The sequence below is a fragment of the Puccinia triticina genome, chromosome 6A, assembly GCF_026914185.1.
Source record: "Puccinia triticina chromosome 6A, complete sequence".
NCBI lineage: Eukaryota > Fungi > Basidiomycota > Pucciniomycetes > Pucciniales > Pucciniaceae > Puccinia > Puccinia triticina.
The window spans coordinates 6,225,461-6,246,619 of record NC_070563.1 but is presented as its reverse complement, the minus strand read 5'-3'; the positions used below and the strand labels follow the sequence as shown (position 1 = coordinate 6,246,619).

Genomic DNA, 21,159 nt, shown 5'->3' with positions numbered 1-21,159 from the left:
TTATAACAGCAAGAAGTTGTTATAAATCACACCTGACACACACTGCTTGCTACGGGTTTCATTAGCATACCAGCCAACTGCAAATGTTTTCTTCAAGTTGTTATCTGTAACGTGCTACATAGTACAATATGGGGGAAATGCGAGGATTGCACGCAAAGTAGATTGGTCCAAGGACCAAAAGTGGCTCTTGGATTGGTCCAAGAGTCTACGCGACCCAATTGAGGATGTATTTCATTACTCCTGGCTTCGAGAGCATCCGTTCGGAGCAATCTTTGAAATTGTAAGCGTTAAGTGTTATCGGGAATCCCCTGCCAGGATCCTCTTCACCATTCATCCTGGCCCAATCACGAAGATGGTGTATGTACATCTGTGGAGTTGCATGTCCAAACCTGTTGCAACTAGGTTATGACATGTAAGAGCTATGTACATGTACTGTTTGTAGTATGTGTGTGCAATGTTTTTTTCGGAAGTGTGTCAGGTGTTGGCGCGATTGGCGCGATTTGAGGTTGGCGCGAAATATGACCCCTGTGGGCTTCCGTATGCCAAGCAGTCGGCCTCGACTGCTCGGCGCCACGTGTACGCGAGGACTCACGAGCTCGACGGGATGCGCCGGCCAGTGAGCAGGCCGGTGGTTTGATCACCCATTTCTCCGCGGTGGAGCCGCAGTATGTAGTGATGCTGTGGAGCCGCAACACACACCAATCACCCACTTAGGGCTACCCCCATCACCCACTAGGGGAACTTGGCTATATAACCCGCTCCGTTTTGGCTCTTCTGTGCCACCCCTCAAGCCCACTTGATGTGCCCCCATCCCACCACCGCTGCAGCCTCTTCACCGACAACCATCACTCTCTGCTCGTCTCCCCCTTGTCTTCCCCTCCGCTTCCTCCCTGATCCTCACTATACAAGCCCTCACCAAAGGTCATCCCGGATCCCCCCCCACCACATCTAATATGCCATCACTGGCTGAGCCCGCTGATTCACAAGTCTACTACTAACGGGGACCGTCTCAAAAGATATCACGGATCAGCTTCTAAATTACAGTTCAGCATCAATGTGCACAAGGCTACTGGAATTCTCGCAGGCAACAACGAGGCACAACGACGAGCCCGCGGACTAATCCCTTTTGCCTAAACCAAGCTCGGAAGCTTGGAAGCTTGGAGGGGATGATGTGAAGCCCCGGCTTCCACTTAAGGCAACGGCCGCTCCTCCGGGTCATAAGGTATCGCCCTCTGCAGTCTCTTCTACACTTCTGGCCGCTCTCGGTCTTCTTTTCTTCGCTACTCTCAGTCAAATATCCTAGTCTGTTGTTCGCCGCTCTTGGCCCGATATCCCTTATGCGAGCTGTTCGCGGCCTTCTGTATTATCTCTCTTTCTCTTGTTATCTCGAAACATGTACATTAGTTTACCAAATCCAGCCCGGACTTCTCCAAGTCCGGCCTTCCTTTGTATCTTCTCGAATCCCTCACGAGCTCATCCAATGAGTCTCCTCTATTCTTATCTTCTCTCTATCTCTTCCTATTGTCGAGCCGTCTCATCCCTTGGTCTATAAATAGACCACCTTCTCCCTGCAATGGATCAGCAACTAAGTTTGCTCGCACCTTTCCCGCTCTTGAAACCGGCGAGCATCACAACGTGAGCCTCCTGCTGTTTGCCTGCGGCTGCTCTGCTGGTCGTGGCCCCAGACCGCGGCGGTGACACCCCTTGCTGTCGTCTCATCGCATTCTTGCCAGGCGCTGGGGGCGACGCAGGAGCGGCCCCCGGTGGACAGCCAGGCCTCACATGGCCACATGTACCGCGCCCTTCAAAACACCCTCCTCACACCCTTCCTCGGCATCCCCAACGTTCCTACACGGCGCAGATGAGGACAGCATCAGGCGGACAGGGCCGACATCATGCAAACGACCTCAGCGGGCGTGCGCCCGTCGTGATTTTGCCACACGCCTCTGCGTCGCAAGTCATAGGTGTTGTCCAATGGTCGTATGGGGGGCGCCTGACCTGTACGACATATGAACGGTGGGTGGCAACGCCCAGCCTACATGTGGCAAAATCACGACATGCAGGCGTAAATCTCTTGCAGAGGCAGCCGGGCGCCACGGAGGACGATCGGTGGGCGACCCACTTGTCCCGGTGTGTAGAGACCATCTTGAGTGGCAGAGGGAAAGAGGGAGGATTACTGACTTAACTACACAGCGGGGCAGATCGGGAAAAGCCAATGCGTCCAGCTGGCGTCCCAGCACTCCATGCGCCACGGTGGCGTGACAGGGACCCAAAGCCGTACAGGCGCCACTCTGTCATGCAACGGGGCGCCACCGGGACTGTGGGCATAGGTGGCGCCGCGCCCCAGGGAGCGCCACTGAGATGCCACCAACCTGGGCGCCAGATGGCCGCCCAGGACCCCAGCAAGCCCCTACTAGACACCCTTACGTAAATTGTTTCAAAATGATTTATTTGGCAAAAATGATACTTACGTAAACCTGTGAAACTTGTTTCAAATGGACACTGCTGGTATTTTTTTCTTCTGGGACATACTGATGTACCCTGTTTCAATCTGGTCTTCCCTTCCAAGGGAAAAAATGACATACTCCCGTGTTTTGTTTCAATTTGTTTTTGTGCTTAAAGGTGCAAACATAGTGTGCATACATATTAGTTCCTCCCTGTTCTCTCCTGCTCCCATGTTACATTATCAGGGTTGAGGAAGGTCTGAAAGGCTTCTAAAAGTGATTTTTTGTTGATTTTAGGCCCTGTTTGGAGCCAATATAAATACGGACTTACTTCGCGCACTGCGAGAAACTCTTCGCGCACTGTGGGGGTCGTCGTCTCGACGTCCCGCCCCCAGTGCGCGCTTTCGCCACGGCTCTTTGCGCACTGTGCATTCCCCCGAAAAAACGGCTTGCATTTCTTGAGATATTTTTTGATGAATCAATAGAATGACTTTTTATGATCCCCCTAAAAATTAATCAAGTCATTTAGGGGTCTCCTTGAGCCTAGAGAAAATTGACATGAAAAAATCATATTTTAACGCGGCAGGGACCTGTAATATTGCTTCCTGTGCCCCAGTAGCCCCAAAAATTTCACAGTATCATGGTACATGTGCAAATTCATGACCTGATAATTTTCAGAATTTTCACCAGCTTTCCTGTAGCCCAAATAGGTATTGCGTTTATTATTTTGTGTATATGTATAACTTTTTTGTTACACACACCAAAGGCACAAAATTTTGAGAGCACAGAGAAATATGCTTCAAATTAATTCCCTGAAATTCCTAGCAATAGTGTGTCATTATAAAATGAGATATAAGGGGTGCGCAGCAGGCTTAGTAGGAAAATTACCGCTAACTGTATAGCTTTTTTGTTACACACCCAAACAGTCCAAAAATTTCAGAAATGTTTTCATTGTGGATATCCTCCGCGCCATAAATTTCTTGGCAATAGTGTGTCATGATAACATGAGATATAAGGGGTGCGCGGAGGGCTTAGTAGGAAAATGGCTGCTACATGTATAGATTTTTTTTACACGCTGAAACAGTCTGAAATTTTCAGGAATGTTTCAATTTTGCATATTCTCCGCGCCATAAAGCTCTTAGCAATAGCGTGTCATTGAAACATGAGATAAGTTAGCAGTCATTTTCCAACTAAGCCCGCCGCACTACATCTCATGTTATCATGACACACTATTGCCAAGAAATTTATTGCGCGGAGAATATCCACAATGAAAACATTTCTGAAATTTTGGGACTGTTTGAGTGTGTAACAAAAAAGCTATACAGTTAGCAGTAATTTTCCTACTAAGCCTGCCGCGCACCCCTTATATCTCTGGGAAAAATTCTGAAAATTATCAGGTCATGAATTTGCACATGTGCCATGATACTGTGAAATTTTTGGGGCTATTGGGGCACAGGAAGCGATATTAAAGGTCCCTGCCGCGTTAAAATATGATTTTTTCATGTCAATTTTCTCTAGGCTCAAGGAGACCCCTAAATGACTTGATTATTTTTTAGGGGGATCATAAAAAGCCATTCTATTGATTCATCAAAAAATATCTCAAAAAATGCAAGCCGTTTTTTTGGCGGAAAATGCAGTGCGCGAAGAGCCGTGGCAGAAGCGCGCACTGGGGGCTGGACGTCGAGACAACGACCCCCACAGTGCGCGAAGAGTTTTCCGCAGTGCGCGAAGTAAGGCCGTATAAATATAGGTGATATAATCATTGGTTAATTCAATGAAAACTACAAAATTCAACATAAAGCCTCCAAATATTTTTTCTAGGAAACCTAAAATACTTGTCTCTTCAATTATGAAGTCAGATTCAACTGATTCAGCCATATTCAATACTGTAGTACCATTATATTGCTTTTGACCAAAACAAAGCAATGTAATCCAAGTATATTAAAGCCTGCAAATCATGGAAAAAAACTTCAAGGGTTCTCCCTATAAAACAACAAAATAACAAACAAAAAATCAAGGGTTTCCCCCTTACAAGTTGCATCAAAAAAACTATCAGGGCTTCCCCCAGCAACTATAGCAGCTACAAAAAAAAAGCACAAGTAGTACAACAAAACAACAATCCAAAACCTGCCACCCAACATCAGCAAGCTGATGCACTGTGGCCCACTGCCCATCCTTGTCTAGCAAGGTCAAAAAGCAGTGAGAGGATGACCCCCAGCGGTTAAGCACAGGGGGGCCACCAAATATTCCCCCATCAAACTGTGCAAGTGCAACAGCGGACGGGGGTGAGACAACTCCGGCTGGAAGCCAAGCCCAGAGAATTGCCTGAGGGAAATGAGGTTATCACAGGTCTCTATTTATAGCCACACAGGCCACCCACTCCAAGTCGTCCAAACCGTTGCTATTGGCTACCTAGAGTGCAGCAAACCATACATTCCACCCTACCCTCACCAACCATCCGGGCAACCTGATCCAGCAACACCACTGCCACTGCCACCGCCATGCCCCCGTGGATCACTTGCCAACCCCCCAAATATGTAGATCAGTCACCAAGCGAAGCCAACCCTGGCGCAAAACCATGGTGACACCCCCAAGTCAACAGTGATCCAAAGCTTGAGAACTCGTCAACAAGGCATTGCCCACTGTATGCAAAGTTGGGAATCTCCCCGCCAATTCCAATGGGACAAACACACCTCCTCTCAAGACGCAATCTCCTCCCAGATTTTGACTATGTCCTCCATGCTAAGAATTGGATTTCTCTTTGCTGGGGTGAGATGGTTGAGCTCCAAGCTGTGTTTGTCGGTCAAACCCTTCAAAACACGGGCAAAGGAGGCTTTACACATTGAGGGAAGTGACCATCCACTGATCAGGTGTGTATTTGAGTTCCGCTTTGGTCCAGCCAGACCCACATTCTGTAGTATTGACTTCTCCCGCCGGGCTGCCATTACCCCGCACATCCCACCCGACCCGCCCGGACTGTCCAGCGGATGCTTCTCTGGCCAGTTCCTTGCCAAGGCCTTCGAGATCCAGTCCAGTTTGCTCCCCTCATCGGCCACCTACAATCTTTCGCTCGGAACCCTTGGTCTCCAGCCCAAGGTACTCTCCCTTCCTCGGATTCAACCTGCCACACCATGACGACTGCTACCGCTTCGCTGCCACAATTCCCCCTGAGCCAACCAAAGCCATCCTTCGCGCATCACTGTACCGCTGCCCCGGGGTTCATTACTGAACAATTGGGAGTTCAATCTCAAAATTTGGCAATTTCCACCTTTGCATATTCAACTACAACACATCTGCCCGCGTGGCTGCATTCGAGGCTCATCCTGATTAGATCTGGTGAGTCATTTTCCTTTTTAACATGACTGTTAGGCCGCGTAGGCTAATACTTGATGTCTGTTCACCCTACACAGCCGTTGGTATTGACTGGAAGTGATGACATGTCAATCCAGCTGTGGGATTGGGACAAGTCATGGAAATTCCTTCAGGTAAGCTTCTCTCTTCACTAATGCAATTTTCTTATTCTATTCAGTTTTACTGAATGCCTATTGTCAACTTTTGTTTCAGGTTTTCAAAGGACAAACGCATTACATCATGAACTTGGTGTTTAACCCGAAGGATTCCAACACCTTCACATCATCTTGTTTAGAATACACCGTGAAGGTCTGATCACTAGGCTCTCACACCGCTAACTTCGGCCTTGATGCTCACGAGAAAGGTGACAATTATGTTGAATACCACCATGGTGGAGACAAGCCTTATCTGGTCACCACTGGTGATGATCGGTAAGCATTATAATTGTCTGCTTCAGCTTGTCTCTAAACCCCAGAGCATCACGAACACCACATGCATGTCTATAGAGTGGATGAACGGGAAAATCCGTCATTTCCAGATCGGACAAGTTCTTGACAGATTCTATCTTGATTCATTTATAATTCCATTGACGAATCTGCTTCACTTTTTCATCCAATCCTGTTGAACTACAGACTCATCAAGATTTGGGACTGCCTCTCTAAATCATGTATACAAACGCTCGAAGGTCATCAATCAAATGTTTCCTACGCTATTTTCCACCCCACACTGCCTATCATCATCTCGGACTCAGAGAATGGCACCGTCAAAACTTGGCATTCCTCGACTTATCAACTGGAAAATACGCTGAATTACGGACTGGAACGGGCCTGGTGTGTCACTTACAGCAAAAACAGGACTGACATTGGCTTGGGATTTGACGAAGGCTCAGTGGTAGTCAAGCTCGGAAGAGAGGAACCGAGTATTAGCATGGAGGTCGGAGGCAAAATAGTCTTTACTAGGAACGCTGAAGTAGTGACTTGCAATGTTGCGGCTGCACAAGGTAAGTTTGCCAATGAAGCCTTCTACTGAATACTTGCAGTACTCATTGTCATTTAGGCTTGCATATCATGAAATTCCCAATGGACAGAAGTTGAATGTTGAGGTCCACGAACTTGGAACAACTGAAGTATTTGCCCAAACTCTCAAGCAGTCGCCGAATGGCCGATCCATGACGGTATGTGGAGATGGCGAGTATGTCATCTATACAGCTCTAGCGTGGCGAAACAAGTCATTTGACACCGTTATCAGCTTTGCTTGGGCAGCAGATTCCAATACGTATGACGTCAGAGAAACTGCCCTGAAGTTGAAGGTTTTCCGCAACTTAATAACATGCATTAAAATACCAAACTCGTGCTAGCTTAACTAATTAGCCTCTTGAACAGAGGGTCTCAAAGGGACCCCTTGTCCCCGCAGGACGTTCTCCAGACTACGGCGGCTTCTCAAACAATATGGATAACCTCATCCTCAGAGACATCCGCGTCCTCAGCAAACAGGAATGGGTTGTCTAATGGGATTACCGTCCATTGGCGCAACACCATGTGCAGGGTTGGCCAGGCCCGCCGCGCCGCCAAGCCCCACGCACTCGTCTCCAATAAGATACTCTCAGGCTGTACGGTTTAATAAAACTTCCTATTTTACAAGTGATGAAGATACTTTGATTATGTCTCTGACATTTTGTGTTGATCTGTCTCTGAAGTTTTGTATGGATTTCTGTAATCCAAAGCATGAAATTGAATTCTATTGAGATGAGAAGTGTGGTTTAAATTATCTTACAAGGATAATATTGTGCAACTAATCAAAGCTCAGGGGCAACATTCTTGACATAGAAATGGAAAGTGTGATTTTGGAGGCCACAATTATTTGAGTTGAATCCTGGAACTGCAGTCTGAAGGCACATAATTTTCTCAGGGTACCAGCCTTTTGTTGAAGAAACTGTTTGGGGTAGGTTTTGATGTGAGGCTGTTTCCCCTGCAGCGGCGTAGCCGCCTTGGCCTCTAGTGGTATTATGGTGTTGAGATGGCTGAATCAGTTAAATCTGACTTCATAGTTGATGAGACCAGTACTGTAGGTTTCCTACAAAAAAAAAATGGATTCTTTATGTTGAGTTTTGTATTTTTTATTGAATTTACAAATGATTATATCACCTATATTTATTTTGGCTCCAAACGGGGCCTTAATCAATACATCAGCAATGATAACCAGAAAATCAATTTCACACTTTTCTTATCCAAAACCCCCACAAATGGCTGCAGATGTTACTTACGTAAATTGTTTCAATCCCCTATAATGCCAAAATTTGCAAAATTGAACATGCTGACGTAGTTGGTTTCAAATAGTTGGTTCTCTCCAAAAAATCAAAACTACAGCCGTTTCAAAATTTCAAATTCCCGGGGTATCTCGTAAGGGTGTCTAGTAGGGGCTTGCCAGGGTCCTGGCCGCCCCGGTGAGATGCCTGCGTGACACACCGGTAGGGGAGGTGTAACAGCCGGCTGTCACGGGGGTGTCCATGCCGGTCGCCTGGCTGACGCAAGGGTCCTGATGGCGCCACTGGTTATGGGGGGCCGCCACTGCGTCCTGGGGTTGCCGGGGTGGCTAGGACGCCCAATGGGCACCCCGTCCAGGTGTGGGCAATCACAGGGCCCATGAGCCGCGATCCAGTTGGCTTGGCTTTGGCCGGCTCGCGTCATGGATGAGTGTGGGCAGTGTTGGTGGTCCTTGACCTGGCACCCCTGCCCCAGACCTAACCCTGACCTGGTGATATATATTGTATGTATGTATCACCTTGCTCCAAGTCAACACATACCTTGTCTGCCCAAAAATTTTCCCCCAACTTTCCCCCCATACAAGCAACTTCTCCGATATCATGAATAAATTCACCCCTGCCCCCTACTTCTAAGGTAAGTCCCCACACCCCCCAGGTAATTCCGACCTAGTAACAATCCCCTCCTCAGCCTGCTCCCGCCTTGCCGAGTATTAAACAGCGGAGAAATTGATGCAATGTTGGGCAAAGATTGCCATGTCATGCTCAAGGCCCGCTGGGCCTACATCCGACTCGCCACGCTCAAGAATCACTTTGATCCCAACACCAAGACCGTGTCCCACTGGGACACAATAGATCACCAGCTCCAAGCAAACAGGACCCTCAACAAGAATCACATCAACACGTGAGTTTGGAGGGCTCTTGCGATCAACTTTGGATTTGACCAAAGTTATGCATTGCAGGTGGCATTGCCTGACATGCCAGAAGGACACCAAACTCTTTGGCAAGTCCCGTAACTCGGAGGACTTCCTGTGTTTGCCCAACCATGGATGACGTAAGGGCCTTAGCTGCTGAGATTGCCAATATGTGAATGTACTTGTGATTGCCCCCCCTCCAGCCCCCCCCCCCCCCCCAACATTCATTAGTCCTTGTGAAGCGGTGTTGCCTATTTTTGCTCCCTCTTCCCACCCCCTCAATCTTGTTTCCCTCCCGTTGTATCTGTATCTAAGTAGATGTCCCCAAGCATCTTGCTATTGAAATTATAAGAGATACCTCCAAACGTTTACCCTGTGTGTTATCACCAGGGGAGAAAGTGTGGCACTCTTTAGAGAGTGCCAGGCCGTAACTTTATCATTCAAATGGTCTGAAGTCAGTTCAATGTCAGTGCACAACTTTTGTTTGATTGTTTTTATAACTCATTGGAAACTATTGCATGTAAGTATGATGAATTGATGTGTTGAATAGTTTGAACTCACAATTCACTCCTCATGAATTGTTGTTCAAATGTAGCCTATCTTACTCACAAGTCTAGATTTCATAATTCATTATCTTTCATATTGTGATTTGGCAGAACATGACAATGACTGATTGATGTTCAATTCACTCTCCATAAACATTAAATTTTTTCTGCCAACTGAGAGCATCTGTGATAATTACATTCAGATGAGTATGTTGTGTGTTTAGGCCGTCTGGTGATCACTCATCCAAGCCATTTTGGGATGAAGTGCATATAAAGTTGTATGAAGGATTAAAGTCATGATGGTCTCTTATCTTCTTTTTTCTGGTGTGGCTGGCTTTGTCCAACAATTTTGCAGCAAATTCTATATGTAGTTTGAGGCATAGGAACTAGCCTATTGGGAATTACATCCTGCCAACAATTCTCCTGCACTGGTTTTCTGAGGAGAGTAAGAACTCCTCTGGAAGACCTGTCTGTACCGGCTGGAGTTGTGACTCCCCTTGATGACTGGTACAGGTGGTCATCAAGGGAAGTAACGACTGCTCCTGATGACTGGTCTGTACCAGTCTTTGGCATGAGTTGTTAACTCCCCTCCATGACCTGTACAGGTGGTCATTGAAGGGAGACTTGGAGTGATGACTCCTCCTGATGACTGGTTTGTACCGGTCATCAGAGGTAATGTAACTCCCCTTGATGACCAGTACTGACCGGCCATCAAGGGGGAGTTACACCTCCCAATGACTGATGCAGCTGGTCATCAAGGAGTTGTGACTCCCTTTGATGGCCACTTGTACCGGTCATCAAGGTGGTTACACCTCCTCTTGATGACCGGTCTCGGTCGGTCATTGTCTACCCTTCCAGTTCCCTCGATGACCGGTACAGACAGGTCATCGAGGCAAGGTGTAGCCCTTCTTGACGACCAGCCTGTGCTGGTCATTGGAGGGAGTAACAACTCTTCCAAAGGGCTGGTACACACCAGTCATCAGGAGGAGTTGTGAATCCTCTTGATGACCTCCTGTGCCGGTAATCAAGGGGAGTTACAACTCACCCCGACGACCGGTACAGTTGGTCATTGAGAGGAGTTGTTACTCCGCTCAATGACCAGTACAGGAGTTCATCGAGGGGAGTTACAACTCTTTCCAATGGCCAGTCATCGAGATGAGTTGTAACTCCCTTTGATGAACTCCTGTGCTGGTCATCGGGGAGTTACACATCTTCTTGATGACCATTTGGTGCCAGACATTGAGGGGAGTGATAGCTGCTCTCAATGACCGTTCTGCACCGGTCATCAAGGGGAGTAACACCTCCTCTCAATGACCAATTGCACCGCTTGTTGGGATGAGTTCTAACTCCCCTCAATGAACGGTACCAACCAGTCATTGAGAGGAGCTGTCACGTCCCTTGATTTCTGGAACCGAACGGTCATCAAGGGGTGCTAGTCTCTTGATGACTAGCACCTGTACCGGCCATTTGATTACCGTTACAGCTGGTCACCGAGATTTTTCATTCCCCTTGATGACCGGCCGTGATTGATACAATGCCATGTTGACTCTGATTTTTGGCCGAGAATCAGGGTGTACACCAGTTTGCAGCGGACCATGTTTGTGTCCACCCTAACGTTTGGCCAAAAATCACGGTAGACATGTCACACAAGTGACAGGGAAGTGATTCCCCTTAACAGCCCTCAAAAGCAAGTTACCCCAGCACTTGTCCCCAGTAACAAGAAGACTGAGCACAGTGCCCTCCAAGCCCCGGGCTAACCTGGACTAGAATTAAACAGTTGGTAGCAGATGTAGCACCTGCGTGAGCATGGGGCAGAGGGGCTGGTGAGAGAGCAAGGACTCAAGAGAGAATATTACTTGTTCTTGCCCCAGGGCCCACAGCCACAAGTTTCCACCATCATACTCACCAATCAACCTGACTCCAGGCAGAATTCACCATGGAGCCAGCCTCAACAACCTGGGAGGTCTTGAGATGCCATTAAAGAGAAATTAGTAAATACATATTGGGATCTATGAAGTTCAATTCAACCTCCCTGGAATTCTAATGTATGCACTGGTCCAAATTGCAGTCTACTGCGGCACTTATCTGGCTATATTTTGGGATCTTACCTCATGGGATCCGGCAGAAGAATGATGGTTGTCCCATCCGCAATTTGTGACAGTAGCCCATGACACAAGCCCAGAGCCTACTAATCCTTCAAATACAGTTCAAGTTGATTTGCACTGGAGTTGTGAATTGGCCAAGGTGAAAATCTGTTTTTTTCACCATATTTAATTATAGATAAGATCAGCTTTAGTTGAACATCATATCAATGTTGATTTAAGCTTGAGTTACACATGCTCCAACAGTTGACATCAGTCTGGGTTACTCAAGAAACATACAGTCTGGCACTCTCTAGAGAGTGCCACACTTTCTCCCCTGGTGTATTGCCCGTGAGGTGTTGGCACCTTGGATGTTCTGTGTGGCCTCAATAGAGTCCCCACGTGCGCGCCTGCCTGCTAGCCTCTGGCGGCCCCCGAGGCATCTCAAGGCATGACCTCATGGCAACTGCAGACGCGGCAGCATGGCGTCAAAGACCACGTCTCCCTCGCATACCCCTAGGCGGCCTGAGGCCATACCCCAGACCAATGTCCCAAAGATCTCCGCATGGACGCCCGCGGGAAATCCAGCCATGGCGCACTGAGGTCGCCCCCCCTGCGCCTAGGTCGGGTTGGCGCCCCTCTGGGCTGCCCTAGGTGCACCACCCAAGATGGCCGCAGGGCGTGGCTGGATGGCGTCCTGGCGCCGTGTGGCAGAACGGCGCCGTGAGGGCGTCCGAAGACTGCAGGGCCCTGCTGGCGTCCGGTCGGCCGCCCTGCTGACATCCTACTTGTCCCGCTGTGTAAGCATCCCGGGACTGGGGGTGCGGAGCACCCCGATGCGAGGCATCTCCCATTCCCAATGGGAGGCTTATGTGTTATTGGCTTTTTTCCGCATGAGAGCTTCAGGAAATTTGTGGCTTTTGGCCAACTTTTTGAATCAAATTTACATTACACAGCGCGCACTCATTGTGAGTCAGCGAGCTGAAGTACACGGGATAGCTGAGCATCTCAGCTTCAATGTAGTGTCACTTTTGTGATATATACACTTGAAGGAGAGTGTTGCCCTTGCTCAGCAGTCAAGGTGGATGGATGAAGGAGCCCTGTATTTGAATTGAGTCCAAATGGATCTTCTTGGAATTTGCATACACACTTCTGGCCAAACACAAAAAAATCACAAACTTCAAAGGGGGATGGAAGGAGTTTGTGAAGGGGGAAAAAGTGGTGATTGACACCAAAAGAAAGAGAAAAATCAGGCCTTTAATCTGGCACCACAGGCAATAGGAATACACAAGGAGAAGACCCCTGAAAGGGGAGCGGGAAAAAACTCCCACCAAAACACTGAAAGCTCTCAAGCCAAATTCTTGGCTTTACCTGCAAGTCCCTCCTTTGGAGGTTGCGCTTTGTGCAAGGACGCTTTGCACCAGCCCAGGCTGTACCAGGGCCCTCTGAAGCAAGGGACTTGTGATAAGTCAGGAGAATTAGGGGTGCGAACTTAACACAAGCCCTGCCGTTGAGGGACTTTATAATGTGGCGATGTAACCGCGTCACGGTTGAGTGGTTTTGGTGTAACAGACTTTTTGTGGGCTCCAACTCCCTTGCATCACACTTCACAAAGATCTAAACTTTTGTAGGGCATAGTTCAGGACCTTGCGGAGGTCCTCATCCAATTTTTAAGGGAAAAAATTGAAAAACGGATCAAGAGGGAATTTTCTAAAATCACCAAAATCTCAAAATATTGACCTCACCAGTCAATTCTTTGATTTTTAAATCAGTGTCTCTCACTGATGTAATATGATCAAAAATTTTAAATGTACTGTTTTGGGACATTAAGCTCAACCTTCAAGGATTACATGAGAAACGGTCAAGTTTTTATAAAAAAACTCTGAATTCTAGTTGGACAACAAATTCCTTGTAAAAAAAGGGTCTTGGAAAAACGACTCCCAACTTTTGGGAAAACGACTCCCATACGTCGGTGCGACTATCTTTCGACCAGCGCTCGACGTCGACCTAGACCCTTTTTTTTGGTACGGCCTTTTTGGGAGTCGTTGACCCAAAACAATTTTTTTTAAGGAGTCGTCGTGCTAATTTTTTGTATTATTTTTCATTATTTTTAATATGTATAACTTTTTTGTTCCACGTACTAGAGACATAGAAATTAGAGAGCACAGAGATTTATGCATAAATTTTACCCCCTGAGTTTCTTAGCAATAGTGTGTCATCAGAACATGAGATATAAAGGGTGCGCGTAGGGCTTAGTAGGAAAATGACCGCCAACCACATAACTTTTTTGTTACACACCCAAACAGTCCAAAAATTTCAGGAAACTTTCCATGATGCATATATTTTGTGCTATAAAATTATTAGCAATAGTGTGCCATTGTAGAATGACGTATAAGGGGTGCGCGGAGGGCTTAGTAGGAAAATGACCTCCAACCTTATATCTTTTTTTTACATACCCAAACAGTCTAAAAATTTCAGGAAACTTTCAATGTAGCATATTAGGCTTTCTATGAAATTCTTAGCCATGGGTTGTAATAAAAATAGGATATATAAGGTGTGCGCGGATAAAGCCCGCTGCGCACACCCCATATCTCCTATTTTTATCACATCAAGTTGCTAAGAATCTCATATCACAAATGATATGCTAAATGAAATATTTCCTGAAATTCTTGGACTGTTTGGGTGTGTAACAAAAAAGTTATATGGTTGGCGGTCATTTTCCTAGTAAGCCCTCCGCGCACCCCTTATACATCATTCTACAATGGCAAACTATTGCTAATAATTTGATAGCACAAGATATATGGATCATGGAATATTTCCTGAAATTTTTGGACTGTTTGGGTGTGTAACAAAAAAGTTATGTGGTTGGCAGTCATTTTCCTACTAAGCCCTAGGCGCACCCTTTATATCTCATGTTCTGATGACACACTATTGCTAAAAAATTGCTAAGAAATTCAGGGGGTAAAATTTATGCATAAATCTCTGTGCTCTCAATTTTTTATGTCTCTAGTACGTGGAACAAAAAAGTTATACATATTAAAAATAGGGGGTTACTAAACGTACCCGGGTATTTCCGCGTTTGTACCCGGTTTTTGCGTACCCCCTTTTCCGCGCGCGTACCCGGTTTTTTTCTACTCATTTCTACGCAACGCAAGTAATATCAAAATTCATCTAAAATGATGAACATAATTATCATGCAATCAGAATTTCAAAAAACTCAATTTTCAAATGATTAATTAATTTGTACCCGGTTTTTTGCGTACCCGCTTTTCTGGGGTAAATACTATGGGGATAACTTTTTTGTCACATGCCCCAGCCGCAAGAAAATTTCAGGGCACTTGTAATTATGGATATTCTACATTCCCTGAAATTTTAAGGATTTTCAGGGAGTGCGCGGTGGGCTTAGTAGGAAAATTCCCGCTAACTGAATAACTTTTTTGTTACATTTCCAAACAAGCTAAAGATTTCAGGAATATTTATAATCTGTATAATCTCCGTGTCCTGAAATTTTTAGCAATGGGGTGGCATAAAAATATGAGATATAAGGGGTGTGTGGCAGTCTTAAGGGGAAAAATCCGGCTAATTGAATAGTTTTCTTGTTACATATCACAGCAGTCTAAAAACTTGAGTGAACTTTCAAATATGCATATTCTCTGTGACCTTGAATGTTTAGCAATGTTGTGGCATCAGAACATGAGTTATATGGAGTGCACAATATCTAAGTTTATTAAAACCACAGTTTCACCAAAAAAAAATTCAAGGGTTTCCCCTATATACAAGCAATCACAAAAAAATAAAAATAAAATACAAGCTAAATTAATAAACAAACAAACCATACAAATCACAATTGAGTAATATATTTATGTACAAAAAAAGCAAAGGATTTAACAAACTCCCAGCCTGTGACATGCCACAGGTGAAAAGAGACCGGTCTTAACCCGCTCAGCCTGGCACAAGTGCGTGGGGCAAAAGTCGGGGCTGGAAACCCCTCAGCCAATTGCAAGTGCAATTGGGGAGGGTGAGGATTACCACCAGTTCTCTGCAAATGCAAGAGGAGGGAGGATCACCTGGGGCAGAAAACTTGGTGCAGGAGATGCTCCCTTTATATCAAGTTGTCATGATTTCGAGTGCTTCATTCTCAGTTTGGCCCAGGATGGCCCGGCCAGAAAGCCACAAGCTGCCACTGTGACCGTTGCCATGTGATGGCTGCCAGTGCGATGTTACATATGTACAACAATTCCGATTGTTGGCTTGGTACAGGCTTACAGCCACTCTACCCCTGAAGCCTACCAACCCAAGCCAGCGCACGGCAATCCGGCAGGGAGTCAAACGCATTGGGGCACAGGGCACCATCATGACCAAATGTTCCAGAAGCGCCACAAAGCGCCACCTGTGGGTGCCCCCAGATATGCCGCCTTAGGGTACTCGTCAGGGGCGTCGTGGACCCCCACTTCCCAATGGCGCCAAGTGGGGCCACCACAAAAACCATGCCGCTGTGTGGGCGCCCTTGTGACGCTGATCTCAAGGGCGCTTGCATGTCGCCCCGGTCATCTGGGCTCAAAGGATTGATCCGCCACGGAGGAGTCCGCTGGGCGGTCGGTGAGGCCATGGCGCCATTCGGGCGCAGGCCTGGTGACGCCGTGTGACCTCGTGTGACTCAAGAGACCCGAGGACGCCGTCAGCAGTCGTCATTGAGTCGCTAAAACGCTCGAGGCCACGGTGTATGTCCCACCGTCAGGCTTGGCTGGCACCCATGACGACTCCTGTATGACTATTGAATAGTGTCGAGCGCGCGCGCGAGCAGGCTACACAATAGTAATTGCCGCCTCTCATTTCATCTCACTTTTTCTTGACGCTTCTCAGGAATCTCACCACCAAAACTCACCAAAGTACCGGCTCCAGCTGGCCTTTGCCTTGTCACAAGCTGGCACCCACCCTTTCACGTGCAAAACTGACTGGCGTTCAATTCCCCTACTTTTCGATCCACAAGTTGCAGTACACCTCTTGCCCCCACCTGCTCTGCCGCTGCAAACCCGAACGCTGGTCAATCAGAAAATTGGGAACCGTTCAAAGCTCAAGTCATCATCACAGCAAGCTATCCAGTCTCACAATTTTCATTCTGGTTACTGACCTTGTCCTTTTGGATTTTCCCTTCCCAATAGCTAAATCGATTCATACAATGGCCCGAAGACGAACCGGAAATATCCAGCGACGGGGCCCCACAATTATACGACACCCTCGCAGTGGTATCTCAAATCAGCCTGCGGACTTGAACACGGCTGTTGCTATGGCCTTGAGGCATGGACTAATTGTTATCAATCCCAGTCGCGACCATCTTCACGAGGACCCCTACCTATCATCTCAAACTGAACAACTTCTGACCATTTCCATCAACACGAACCACCTCAGCACGAGACCGCACTCCTTCCTGATGAATTCATTACCCAGTATGCCATGAGAAGAGATCGTCTTAAGTCGGCTTGGAAATCAATCGAAAAATCAATGTGCGCCGCCTTCTTCGTATGCCAGTATCATACAAAAAACTGGACAACCTCAACCAGCTACCTGGAACCACTCGAAGAATGTGACTGTGGCAATAATCGTAAACGATCGGTTGATTTGATACATACACACGGTATGTACTGTACCTGAGCCACGGATTCTTTGTGACCCACAAATTTAACCATTTGATGAGGAGATTCATTGATTCTGTTTGTAGACCGCTTTCATCGCCAAGAAGTAGAGTTCTGTTCTTGCATTCCTGACGCTATTCGCTTGATTCACCTTGGATATATCCCTGCATCCCCCTCAGCACCCCGGACAGCGTTCTCTATCCCCCTTGTTCAGCTGTACCAGCATTTATGGCATGAGTCAGCAATTCCTTACACCTCATTCATTGCCGGCATCATGTACCATCAAGATACCAGATCAAGGGACAAGTTGTATGCCCGCGGCCCAAGTGGCAACCCACGTGACTTGCGAATTCCTTTCTCACAAGCAATTGATATCTACAGCCAGATCCAAACACTCCAAAAAGATTTGATTACAATTTCTCTGGGCCTAAAAAACCAGGATCATTGGGCAGCAAAATGCCCTGCATGTTTTGGGCCTGAAAAGCCCGATGAACAGAGTCAGCCTAGGACCGGCGAAGCCTATGCCATAATTGCAATGGATGGCAACTTTCAACATCGGCACCACAAGTTTGCAAGCACCAATGTCCCCACCGAAGCTGATTACCCGTCAAACTTTATCCCTACTTCCCAAATTGTCACTCATGAGGTTCGATGCCAATCGACTGACGAAGATGTCGCTGGGCTTAGGGCAAGTGTCATTCCTTGTGATGTTTTCCGCAAAAACTCTGCTGATTTAGAATTCTCCTGCTTTTTTAGACATCATGCTCCGATGCCCACAAGGCTGCAAATGATGTGCGCAATTCTGTGTCCTGGGACAAGTTTGATGATACCGGGCTCTTTGGTAGTTGTTGCCGCCACGATATTCCCCTCAAACTTATTAACATCGAGCAAAGTGGCGAGAAGTAAGCAGGCCAATCTCCAAGACCCTTTTCAAAAATAGTAAGAAAAAGAAATTTCTCTCTCCAACAGGCTTTACTACCCGGTCAGTATCATAGCAAATATACTAGAGGCTTTTCCCACCAAAAAGTTTGGAATACTTTACGATATCGGATGCCACTTGGACGCACATATCAGAAAGGTGAGCTTGATTCATACGGTTTGGAGTGTCTTTGAAAATGCACCTGAATAAATATTCCTTCTGAATCACCTCACAAAGCGCAATCTGTTAGGAAACCAGATTGATCGAGTGGCTTTTGGTACCTCTGTGTTTCACGCATATGTACACAACTGGGACTGCCAAATTGAGTACAATCCCAGGTATAACTCGAATTGGGGAATGTCTGATGGGGAGGGAACAGAGCGCCTGTGGTCCCAATTATCTGACATGGTGGGACCCCTAAGGAATGCTACTCGCATCCATCGCCTTCAAGCCATTGGCAGCCAATGTGATTACTATGCTGGAATGCTCAAACTGATACTTTGTGAGCTTCCTGATCAACATTCTTGTTTTACTTGTTTTTTTACTGCCAAGACCCTAGCTCACCCGGTAACCTGATGTGATATGATTTGAATGCAGGCGAGTGGATGAATCGACACCTTGACCAAGCGCATGCATACTTGAGTGAATGTCAAGTTAAACTCAATGAAATTTACAATCAAACCAATCCATTTGCCGAAGAGGGCGAGTGTTACTCGCAGGCATTTTTTGAGCAGCAGTGGGTTCTTGAGCGCACCTACTATCGTGATCGAAACAATGAAAAAGTTGAGCAGAAATTAGAACTAGGCCGTTTGCTTACATTAGAAGAAGACCTAAATGCAGCTTGGTTGGTCCAATCCTGTGCTCTCCACCCTGTGTCACATATTGATTGTTTCTGTACGAGCTCACAGGGAAACTATTCCCAATACACCCGAGGATACACTGGCACGAGTGAATAGAATCAGTGAAACTCGGGCAAAAGTAGAGCAACAGCGTCAACGCATTGGAGCCGATCAAATTCTTGAAGGGGTCACCCGCGCCCATGAGGGTTTATTCTTGAAAGTCTGGTGGGCCAAAACAGATTTGAGGCGCAAATACCTGGCCCTGCTTGAGGAGAAGCGACCACTGGATGCAGTGCGGATGGGTACAGCTTCAAAGCTAGGTTAGATTGTTGAACTATCTGCTAAATTGCTTCCACCAGCGTACTAACCTACTTATTTCCTTTCCCCGCTTTCAGGCACCGATGGGAAAGAGCGCCTGATAGCTTCGATTCGCAAAAAAACACATGCACTACAAGCTGTGGTCAACACTTACAACCGTCATCTTGACGCTTTCCATGTCGCTTTCCCCGATCGACCTATCCTGGAGAGAGCAGTTTACGACTCAATACTGCGCATGGAACCTGATGATATATTCTGGAAGGATGGCGTTTTCACGAACCACGAAGAACCGTGGGCCATTGATCCTGACACTCAAGATGGTATGAGACTTGTTGCCCGCCAGCAGCGAGCACGTGAGGAGGCTCGTCGAATAGGTCGGGAGATGCGTAGGGCAATCCGCTGGGCTGTCACAGAGCACCAACGGATTATCCCTTTGATGTTCGGACTAGCGACAGAATCGGAATGGGTCAAGACTCGACTTCAGCCTGTGTTGAATCATCCAATGCTGCAAACGCTATCGCTCGAGGATCAATTGGATTGCATGAAAGCCATTCTACACAACCACTTCATCCTCTTATCCAGACTGCAACTTGAATGGAACAAAAATGTCGAGCATATAATTTCCAACACAGGTCCTTACGAGAACGATGCTGATCTCTTGAGAGATTGGAACGAACAGGTGCTCCGGTTGTCCTTTCTAAAACAAACCGGTAACTTATCCATGGTCTCCGGGGACTTTGAAAATGCCATCGGTAACAGCTTGGACAACATTGATGAATCAGTGATGCGTGATTTTCTGGCTCAAGAGTTTGATGCAACCGCCGGTCCGACAAATACGCACAATGAGAACGACCCCAATGATGATGCTTTCAACCTTCCTGCAAACATACCCGGCCAACCCAACACGGGTCTGATCGGGCCAGATGATTTTGAGAGGGCCCTAGAGGCAGATGAACTGGATCATATTTTTGTAGCAAACCTTCAAATCAACTAATATGTCTGTGTTACCATGAAATTGCACACATTAGTATGATAATTATAGGAAGCAGGATATTGGGCCCGCCTCGCTGAAGCTTTCAAAAGCGGGTGGGCCGCTTCGCTTTTACGTTCACGAATGGAAGGGGAGGCAGATAAAAATATTGCACTATTTTTTAGCGGCAAAGAGCAGGGCACTGCTACGCTAGCCGCTGTAATAGCGATAACGTTGCGAAAGAGCCACTTTCTAGCGGATTTGTACCGCTAAGGAGCGTGCGGAGAGCACTAGTGCGCTTTTTGCTACAAGAAGAGTGCTGATTTCAAGGCTTTGGGCACTATTGTCGTCTCAGAGTTTCAATGTCTGCAGAAGGGGCCGGGGCCAGGGCAATTCCGGGCACAGGTCATGGGCTTGAATGGTTTAGGTCTTGTATAATATGTCATTTGCCGCTGTGGCCATGTGGCCCAGCATCATGTCATGAGACCACGCCACACACTCCCGATGGGCGTGCAGGCGCTGATAGCGGTGTAGTGGGATTTCCCTGCTAATAGCGGCAAATAGCGCATCGGTGCGCTACTGTGCCAAAGCTTTGCTATTTCTTAACATGGTATTTTTGGATACATACCAATCTCATTTAATTTTGAATCTAACCAAATTAGTGGAATCTACTGTGTCTTCCTTTCCCTTATGCATCAAGCCCCTCATTCCTCAGCATGGCCAGATTTTCAATAAGTTCAGAGTGATCATTAAATTCTCAGTGACAGGAATGAGGGTTTATCCATCCAAGGTGGTATGAGCAATTTCCAAATATTTAAAGGGACATAGCAATCCCCTTTGAGTGGAAAAAAAAAACTGACATTTTAAAGGATGCTAAACTTTTTC

At 46.9% G+C, this 21,159-nt stretch overlaps 1 protein-coding gene across 1 annotated transcript; it reads left to right on the top strand.

Moving 5' to 3' along the window:
* Positions 1 to 5,218: 5,218 nt before the first annotated feature.
* PtA15_6A705 (uncharacterized protein) lies at positions 5,219 to 20,298 on the top strand (the record flags this gene model as incomplete). Its single annotated transcript, XM_053170439.1, has 12 exons — positions 5,219 to 5,246; positions 5,344 to 5,540; positions 5,855 to 5,929; positions 6,009 to 6,104; positions 6,156 to 6,226; positions 6,428 to 6,795; positions 6,923 to 7,104; positions 17,005 to 17,230; positions 17,315 to 17,932; positions 18,745 to 18,991; positions 19,056 to 19,306; positions 19,382 to 20,298. The coding sequence occupies 12 exons, from the start codon at positions 5,219 to 5,221 to the stop codon at positions 20,296 to 20,298; spliced, it is 3,276 nt and encodes a 1,091-aa protein (XP_053021630.1).
* Between the last annotated feature and the right edge of the window lie 861 nt (positions 20,299 to 21,159).